This window comes from Olea europaea, chromosome 8 (assembly GCF_002742605.1).
Source record: "Olea europaea var. sylvestris chromosome 8, O_europaea_v1, whole genome shotgun sequence".
Classification (NCBI taxonomy): domain Eukaryota; kingdom Viridiplantae; phylum Streptophyta; class Magnoliopsida; order Lamiales; family Oleaceae; genus Olea; species Olea europaea.
The window spans coordinates 7,590,616-7,600,544 of record NC_036244.1 but is presented as its reverse complement, the minus strand read 5'-3'; the positions used below and the strand labels follow the sequence as shown (position 1 = coordinate 7,600,544).

Sequence of the window (9,929 nt, the reverse complement as noted above, 5' to 3'; positions counted from 1 at the left end):
ACCAACAAACACTTTTATTTAAAAAAAAAAAAAAAAAAAAAAACCACCCACCCATCCGGTGTATGTGAGTGTTCCGTACGGAGTCTCTGAAATCGTACCTGTACGTGTATCACCTCCCATCTTTATAAAATTCTTCTACACAGGACAAAAGCAAAAGTTAAAGAAAAAAAAAACAAAAAAAAAAAAAAAAAAAAAAAAAAAAAAAAAAATAAAAAAACCCATTTTCCCAAAAAAAAAAAAAAAAAAAAAAAAAAAAAAAACTACTTTTGATTGTCATCAAACATAATTTTCAATGGGCGCTAAAGTGTGAGATTGAATAGGGGGAGCCACATTGCCCCCCTGTTTGGACAGGGAGTTGTCCAAGAAGAAGAACTCATTTTCAATAGGTCTTAGCAATGGTTGGCTTTGATTGAATAATACTAATGTAATAATAACATGTAGGACAGTTGACAATTCAGCCCTTATTTGATTCCCATTATTTAAAAAAAAAAATGAATTTTTTAATAGTGTTTTGATATCATTTCAACCACACATTCTTCAATAAAATAATATTACACGCAAATTCAAAACTTTTTCTTATTTTTTAACCACACATTTTTCATCAACATACTATTCAAAAAATTATTTTCTCCCTCAAAATGGGGCTCAAACAAGGGCTTAATATGATTTTGACCATTACTTTCTTATCAGCAATAGTGTGAAAAGAAGGCCCGACTCCAAGTTGTTCAAGAACAGTGGCGTTGAGTTTCTCAAACTTTTGACTTAAGATTAATCAGTTCTATTTCTTGATTATGGTAAGGAAGGAATATTACTCAACGTAGAGTGTCACCTCGACTTCTTGAGAATATTATATACTTTGAAGATAAACATCTTTTAAACGTAATTGAAAAAATATATATATAATATATTTGACAAACATTTCTAGCTCCTAGATTCCCTATGCCAATTCCAATATGCAGGATTCAATTTTATTAATCAAAAAACATAGAATCAGTACTATAATCAACCACGAATCCTAATCCTTTCATGTGCATGGAACAGAGATTACACTCCAACCCACGAATCTAAATTTCCTATTCTATATAATATCTTCTTCTCCAAATCTTATCATCAGAAAAAAAGTAAGAGAGATTTCTGTTTGCAGGAAATTAATAGACTTGTTTTTGCTAGTCATTAATTTGATCATCAAACCAAGCAAAAATGAGTCATTCTTGACGCTCTGCTGCCGCAATTCTCTTATGCTGCTTCCTCCTCAACCGTTGCCTTCAACATCACCTAGAATAAAGACTAATTTATTGTAGTCCACGTAATACTATTAAGAAATCAATTGAAGTAGTTTTATGATGCTAAAATTGTTGGATTTTAGTGTAGTGGATGAAACAGGATTCATTCATACCGCATATGAACTTTACATGTTTGATTTATACATATCTTATATGCAACATACCGTATTTACAACTTATCGTATATGTAGCATATCGTATTTACAGCACACCGTATTTGTACATACCATATTTGCAACAGCTTAGCATACCGTATATGCTGCCTACCGTATATGCATATATTGTCTTTAGCTACTGGTTTAGCACTTACACATACCAGATTTGCACAAACACAGTTTTATATACTAGTTCGTACATACAAAATGTTATCTAAATTGTGAGAATTAAAGCAAATTAATCTACTTAAACAAGTATAACAAATTATATTATTTGCAGAGACACAAAAGCAATATAAATTCCAAAAACAGGGATTTAAACTGGCCCTTGTTTGAGCCCCATTTTTTTTGGGAAGAATGATTTTTTGAATAGTGTATTAATGAAAAATATGTGGTTAAGAAATAAGGAAAACATTTGGATTTGTGTGTAGTATTATTTTATTGAAGAATGTGTGGTTAAAATGATGTCAAAACACTGTTGAAAAATATATTTTTCCAAAAGAATGGATCTCAAACAAGGGCTGGAAAAGCTAACTAAATCTAAAATCATGTAAATCTACAAATAACAAAATGCACAGAGATTCAAACTGGTTAAAAACAAACTTTTAACTCGAGGTCTGTGCAAGCACAGTTTTCTTAAAATGGATTCGCTCTCTCACCGTGCATGTTTGAGTTTTAATCCGAGCGTTTATTTTCCATAATAAAATAGTAATACAGCAGAATCTGAGCACTGCATACACCACTCACGAACTGTATCACCACCAATATGCAGACAGAAACTCAAAGTATGTATGCAGACAAAGAACAACTATGCAGAGATTTTTCCCTTGTATTTCCCGTGTATTTGAGTAGAGAAGCTTGCTGAATAAATAGGTTGTAATGAAGACTTCAAGGCCAGGAGTTACGTCATTAACTCAGCAATGAATATTGAAGTTTCGATTGTTTTTAAAATTTAAACAGTTGAAGAAAGCAATAGAAAATTGTAGTAAAATGTGGACTATCCAAAGCGGCCAATTTTTGTTTCATTCGGTTCCACATTTGTGTACGCAGGTCGTGCACGCACACAAGTTCAAGGTTTGATGCACAATTTCAATCCTTGATTTGCACCCTCTGCATGCGTACGTGGAGAGAACATCTTTGCTACACATGATTACACCCTTCCAAAGTGTAATTCTATATAAAGTGGTTCATACTTTCTCCATTTTCCTATGTGGGACTAGTTCTATTTTTCTACATAAACCATCTTCCAATGGTCATCTTTGAGTTTCAATTTCTCATTCATTCATTCATCAATTTTGGCAAATAAATATATGATTTCGATGCTCTCACGGAAGAGAACAATGATTAACTTGGATCTTCCAAATTAGACCAACGGGTCCCACTCAAATTTTATGCCAAAATCATCCACTAGCTCATTTTTTCCAACAAAAATCCAATTGGCCTATTGAGAAGTGATTGTTTTCTAACTGTATACTTTGATGAAAAGTAAGCAATTTATGGCCTATTAGAAATTGCCTCTCTCTGTCCATAAATGTGAATGTATCCTATCAAACTATACACATTCAACTACACAGAGAAAAAGAGATTGAACAGTTTTTTGTTTCTCTTTATTTTGCAGATCCAAATCTTCTAATTAAATTGATGTCATATTAATTGTTATCAGTTGTGAATTCCAGTAACCTTTGCGTGTACAATGACTAGACACGCACAAGCATTCTTATTTAAGGTGATGTTTTATTTATTTATTTTAAGATTCTTATTTGCTGCTTACGTGGTGTTTACTTAATGCTTGCACTAACTTGAAACAATTAAGGAGGATACTTAAAGATGCTGAATCCAAATCTGTTGTCTTTAGTAATTGCGAATATAGTGAAATTAAACAATGCTGATAGTCAAGTTTTGATGGAAAATGTATTATTCAAAAGTTTTGATGAATCATATACAAAAATGTTTTGTTTATGAAATTAATGTACGATTAATGTTGTTTGTTAGTTATCAAAGTGGCCAAACCCTATGGTATTATGAAAACTAAGTTAAATAATTTATTTATCAATTACTCGATAGTTTTAAACTTATAAATGAAAATGATATTAGAATTATTGTTGTTAAGAGTATATTGACGTTTATAGATTATAAAATTATTGTGGATCGCTTAAAGGATGATCAATTAATTTTATTAATCTTGAACATGACTACGATTAATTGATATACTTGGTTAGATGTGTTTTGTATATTCAAAGATAATAGACATATTTGATTAGACTATATTTAATTTTCAATTAAGTGAAACTAAATTAGTATCATTATGTTTATTACGATTGTATGATGTAGTATCATCCAAAGGAGAACTATGGTATACATTTAAGATTATGTTATCTGAATTTCTACCCAAGTATTTAGGTAATAATAATAAAAAAAATTAATATTGAGCATTTTAAGTTTTGCAGTATCTGTTCCAGTTTTTCTGCATTTTGCATCTTTATTTGTATCACTGTTCAATGGGCTTAATTCTTCTGGTTGGTGTGAAAAAGTTTAGTTCAATTTAGGTGTTTTGGACTTTGACTTAGCACTTCAAGTTGAGAAACGTGTTGATCTCACTAATGAAAGCAGCGTCGATAAAAGATATTCCTACAAGGCTTGGAAAAGATCAAACAAATTAAAGTTAATGTTTATGCGACTGATCTTAGCAAATGATATCTAGTCTGTTATCCCTAAAATTGAGATTGCTAAGGAATATATGAAGCTTGTGGTAGAATGTTGTCAAACAACTAACATGTTACTTGTTGACATACTGAGAGGTATCTTAACCACTATGAAATTTGATGTTCCTTTTACCATGTATGAGCATGCTATTGAAATGAGTAACATTGCAACAAGAATTAAAGACTCTTCGGATGAATGTGGATGAGAACTTCCTTATACAGGTCATCATCACCTCCCTGTGCTCCCGAGTATGGTTTATTTCAATTGAACTATAATACAATAAAAGGCAAATGGAATGTAAATGAGTTGCACAATATGCTCATGCAAGGATATAAGGCTTAAGAATCAAGAACTCATTCCGTTCATTTCATAAGTTCTCAAGAAGCTTGAAAGAAACATAAGAAAAGGTTTGGAAATAGCCATAGCTATCAGTGGCGGTCTTGCAGGTCACTACCTGACAGTTCAATTGTAAATTTTACATTTCTTGTCTTTTATATTACACCATCTATATTACACCATCTGGTTAAATTTGTTTCTTTGGCAACTAAAATATTCATGTTAATGTCCCAACTGAACTGTATGAAAAATGAACTGCACTACACGTTAATGTCCCCCGTAGTGACCTTGTGAATATTTCCCGTGCAAGGGAAATATCCTGGTAAAATTGTACTGATATAGAACTGTACATGACTATTATTTGATCCCATTTGATCTTGTTCAATCATTCACTATATGCTTGTTTGAAAAAAGCTTTAAAATTTGCTAAAAATTTGAGGTCAAATCTCATTTCTAATCACACATTTGATGGAACTTACAATTTTCATCAACTTTTCAACTACGAATTTCATCAACTTTAATCAAAATCTACCAAAACTTTAGTCAAAAGTTTTATTGAACAACCCTCTGATACTTAAGGTCTCGTATGTCCATTTTTTTGCCTCATTTTACACCATGTAGAGATAAGCCATTTTAGAACACGTTTGCATTAGCTTAAAAAGTATCTATTTAAAAAGTACGCATCTACACAAAAGTATTTTGCAATGAGATAGTCTTGAGCTTTGGTAGTCTCTTCATATGCAAACCCATAGGCTACCTTTCTAGTCGAATAGTCTTGAGCTTTGGTTTCTCTTCATATGCAAACCCATAGGCTACCTTTCTGATCAATTCGACTACATATCATACAAATGAAAATACAAAATAGCTGTAGCTTTAGCACTTATTCCTCTCGTCTTACCAAACAACGACCTAAAATGGATCATCGTCAAGGTACAATATCTTCATGCGCATCAAAAGCTGTTCATTTTGTCCCATCAGAAGCTTGTTTAACATGTATCCACCAGCTGCTGCTCTTTTATACTTCAGACTCCATTTGCTCTAGTAAAACAGAAGTAATCATCAGATATTTCAGTTAGTCATCCAGTTGTCAACCATTCGTAGCCCGTGAAATTGCACATCAATGAAGAACACTGTAATACTAAACTAGAAAATTTCTATTTAAGCTGATAGTGTTCTGCAGATCACCCAAAGATTTCTGGCCAATAAGGCAGACAAGTCCAACAGTACACATTTACACCTACCTAACCTGAATATTATTGTTAATCGAGGGTATTTAATGAGGTAAAAAAACATCATGCAAGATTCTGTCAATTGACAATCCAAGGAAGACATCTCCATACATTAATTTCCCAAGTTAATTGTTTCAATAATCACCCAATTATACAATGGTCATGATTTACTTACAAAATTTCAAAACGCTTCACAGTGCTCACTGAACTTTATCCATTTGCACTCCATCCATCACCCTAAAAAAATCCGTTACCTTATTCCCTGATGTGGCTAACGGACAAGTTACAACCATTAAATAAATTACAATTCAACTTAACTATTGTTTCATTACTCATCCAAATTACACTTGGTCACAGTTTACTCATTGCACTTCAAAATGCTTCCCAATGATGACTCATCTTTCAAATGTTGTACTTCATCAATCATTTGTCATATGTTGTTTCCTTCGTTCCTAATGTTCACATTGAAATTCCACATGGTAAGTTATAAATGTTAAAAAAACTACAACTTAACAAAACTATCAACTCGCCAAAATCACCATATGTGAAACGTGACTTCCACAGCCCTATAAACTTCTTAAAAACCCAATAAAGCGTCCCCAATAATTTTTTTAGACATATTATTTTTCCAATTTGAACATGTACTGTGCAAAAAATAGGTTTCAATCTGAGGCTAAAAATCTGAACTATAATATGTTCGGTTTTTATAAATTCATTTGAGAAAATGCTATCTCTATATTTCACCCTTTTAACTTTTAATTCCGTACAATTGATCATATGTGATCCTCAATCATAGTTTTATATTTCGATCATATTTTGTCTATTTTCACAATTTTTCTTGTCAACTGTCTCAAATTCCATCAATTTAATCGATCTTTACGTAACAAACACAATTAACACAATTTATATAGATATAAGATATAATTCATTAAAATATCCAACAAATACTTTAATTTAAAAGCCTAAATAAATGTAACATAATGCAGTTATCACTAAGAGTGTTTGATTGACATGGAAAATATCACCTAGAAAAGAAAATGTTTTCCATCTTTTGTGGAAAATAAAAATCACCTCTGTTCAAGGAAAATGTTTTCCTTAAAAACAAGGAAAATTAGGTATATTTTCAAAAGTTGGAAAATGTTTTCCATGAAAAAAATAACAACCAAACACTCTTTGGGTGGAATAAGTTGGATGATTATTGAAACAATTAACTCTTAATTTTCTATGCCTTTGACTCTTGACTTTGCATATAAAGGTGAAGGATTTGATACATTTCAGTCATCAAAATAAGGGATCAAGTTTGGTCAGAAAATAACTTTTGGGTCTTCCTTTCAGCTGTCTCCACTTTAAGGCCACAATTAGGATAATCTACGCTCCAGAACAAAATTTTCCTTTCCCGACAAGCTCTTGGAAAATCATTTCCTACAACTCATGACCATCCATTTTCTATTTGCTAATAAGACTTAATTATGGTAGTGGTTTTAAAAAGCCCTACAGAGATTTTTGAAGATGCAAAACTATATTTTCGAAGTAAATCTATTCTTGTTTTATAGTTCCTAAACATTCTGCCAACTGTAAATGTTTACTTACTCTCAAAAGTATCCAAGATGTTACAGTAAATATTGGTACTATAAGTTCTGTAAAGAGTAGTCAAATTTATTCAAAAAAAGGACCATAAAAGTAAATTGACATGTCAATCAATGTCAATGCTTGTTTATAATCATGCTTAGAGCTTCAACTAACAGAGTTAATAAAAGTTTTCTTCATTATATTGTTCAATATTGTCTGCACCAAAGACGGTAAAAATAGAATAGAACCCAATTCCTCTAGAATTCTTAAATCTCACCAGAATTTCATTTAGAAAGAACAGTACCTGAGCAGCACCCTACTTTTGTTACACTGATAGCTTAGTTGTACCAGCAAGGATTTGTAATGCAGCACCATCATGTTTTTGTATTTGTAGTAGGTTTTGGAAGGGAGTCAAACTGAGAGAGGATAAATTTAACAAGGATTAGTTAAGTTTTCAGAAGAAAGCTGTTGGTTCTGCAAGCAAAGCTTTTTAGCTCCATAGTGAACATAGTTCATAAGGATAGACAATTGTAATGAGAAAACAAAAGGCTTCAGATCTGGTGGCAGAGATACGGAGGATACAGAGGGGACAGAGAAAAGTCATGATCGAGAAAAAGCATAAGACACAAGAAATTCAAGCAGTATCAATGAGATTAAAACACATGTAATCTTTCATAGTCTATTTAGTATAGCACAAACGTTAATAAAAAGTGATATTAGACTAGGTTAGTTACCAAGCATAATTTGCACTATGCAGACCTTAAAATTCCATATTTTTAATATTTGACCAGGGTTTTAACTGACCCTAAATTGAACCACAAAATACCCTTGTTTCACAACTAGGATGTCATTTTCAAAGAGAACCTATGTGCACAGATAAAGACATGAGACACAGAGTGTTGCACATGCGCCTCAAGTAATTAATGCTTGCTTTCCAGAAAAACAAAAGAATATATTAAAAAAATAGTACAAGCCGTGTGTCATGTTGAGCATGTGCTCCAGACACTCCAACCCATGAGGATTCTTCATGCTTCATGGAAAAGAACATAAATTTGACATATTAGGTATTGCCAATGTATGAAAACTACCTTTAATATTTCCATTTGGACCATAGAGTATTCTTAACCGACATGGACCCAATGAATTTTAGTTTTAGGATTCCAATGGGTTGTGCTTTCTCAAACAAAGTAATAGATACTGTCACTTTTAATTCAAAATCCCCAAATATGTTGCAGTTGTTCTGAGGCGAAGACTACATTTTGCTTTAGGAAAAATACTGACCATCCCAATCTCTAAAGCCTTGCCATGACAACCACTAGATTTTTGTTATAAAACCATATGATTACATTAAAAACTATAAGCAGAAATAAAAGAAAAAAAAAAAAAAAACAACAGAAACAAGTTCAAAAAAATATGTGCTACAAGCACAAGATTTTGAGCTTATAGAGCCAAAGTGCCAATATGGAATGGAGAGTCTTGTTTGCTTTGCCAAGGAGGAGAAGACTTGAAAAAGAAAAGAAAAAATAAGCTTACTCATGAGAAGTTCAACAACTTAAAGGACCTTGAATCCAATTTCAAGCCTAAGATAGTTGTGTGCATGATCTTAGCATCCCAAAATCTTACAGGAATCTTACGAATGAACACAAAACATCTAAAAAATATGAATCAGTAAAAAGGAATAGATAAGAGAATTATAAGGTGTGCAACTTACCAAAAACTGGACTTGATCCAAACTGGCAGAGAAAACTTGAAATGAGAAATATCCTCGTGAAGTAAAATATGTATCATGGGGTCATCTAAGTCATATGCACCCATGCCATATCTCGAGTAAGTTGTTGTACTGTAATATAGTCCAGAATAATCATCAGTGAAATATATGCAATTCCTAAGGCACTCTGGGTAATCAGAAGCTGAAATGGAGAAAGAATGATCGCTTCCAATAAAGATACACCAGTCACCCAAAGACTTCACTTCTTCCCACTTCTCATTGCAGACATCCACCCAGTAACCCACAAACGTCCATGTTCTACGAACTGGGAGACCAAAAATTTCAAAGTCATACATTTTTCTTTGGACTACATGTATTTGCCCTCCTAGCTCCACAAGATACATAGAGGTTTCAGCAACCTCATTATCCACATTTTTTACTGGTAAAGATACGGTCTTTAAATGAGCACCTTCAAAATCGTAGACTCTAATGTCTCCACAAGAATCAATAGCATAGAAATTCCCACCAAAACCAATGACATCATTGACAAGTGCAGGACCACATTGCAACGGGGTCCAGGCTACATCACTGGGTTTTGCAAATGCCATCTTATTATCAGAATAGATTGCCAAAACTACACAGTTTGTCAAAGATGGATCTGAGTACAGAACAGCTTTGTACACAAATGTATTCCGAAATGATTCAGGACATCAAACAAGACTTTTCAGATTTGAGCATTTATGTAGAGGTGGGAGAAAAATCTGGACACGTGACAGGGGATTCAATAAATGCATGTTATATGCAGCATCCATAGTAACCAACCAACCATAAGGTAAACCCCAACATCGCCTACCACAGATTTCTGGCAAAGAAAGCTCATAAATCTTCTGGTTGAAAGGACAGTAAACTTGACGCATATCACTTTCTTCCTTCTCCGTCAGCATCA

At 32.7% G+C, this 9,929-nt stretch overlaps 1 protein-coding gene across 4 annotated transcripts; it reads right to left on the bottom strand.

The window, feature by feature from the left end:
• Window positions 1–5,126: 5,126 nt before the first annotated feature.
• On the bottom strand, window positions 5,127–9,695 carry LOC111398700 (probable F-box protein At1g44080). Of its 4 annotated transcripts, XR_002703382.1 has the most exons (4): window positions 8,987–9,695; window positions 7,580–7,691; window positions 5,882–6,158; window positions 5,127–5,515 (listed from the first exon to the last, which is right to left on the bottom strand). XR_002703382.1 is itself a non-coding variant. In XM_023025740.1 (3 exons), exons 1-2 carry the CDS (start codon window positions 9,589–9,591, stop codon window positions 7,601–7,603), a joined length of 696 nt encoding a protein of 231 aa, XP_022881508.1. In that variant the 5' UTR covers window positions 9,592–9,695; the 3' UTR covers window positions 5,127–5,515; window positions 7,580–7,600. The 4 variants fall into 4 exon arrangements, 3 of the variants coding, with proteins under 3 accessions (XP_022881508.1, XP_022881510.1, XP_022881509.1); XM_023025740.1 differs by lacking the exon at window positions 5,882–6,158; XM_023025741.1 differs by lacking the exons at window positions 5,127–5,515; window positions 5,882–6,158 and adding an exon at window positions 8,720–8,778 and having other exon boundaries at window positions 7,613–7,691.
• Window positions 9,696–9,929: the final 234 nt, after the last annotated feature.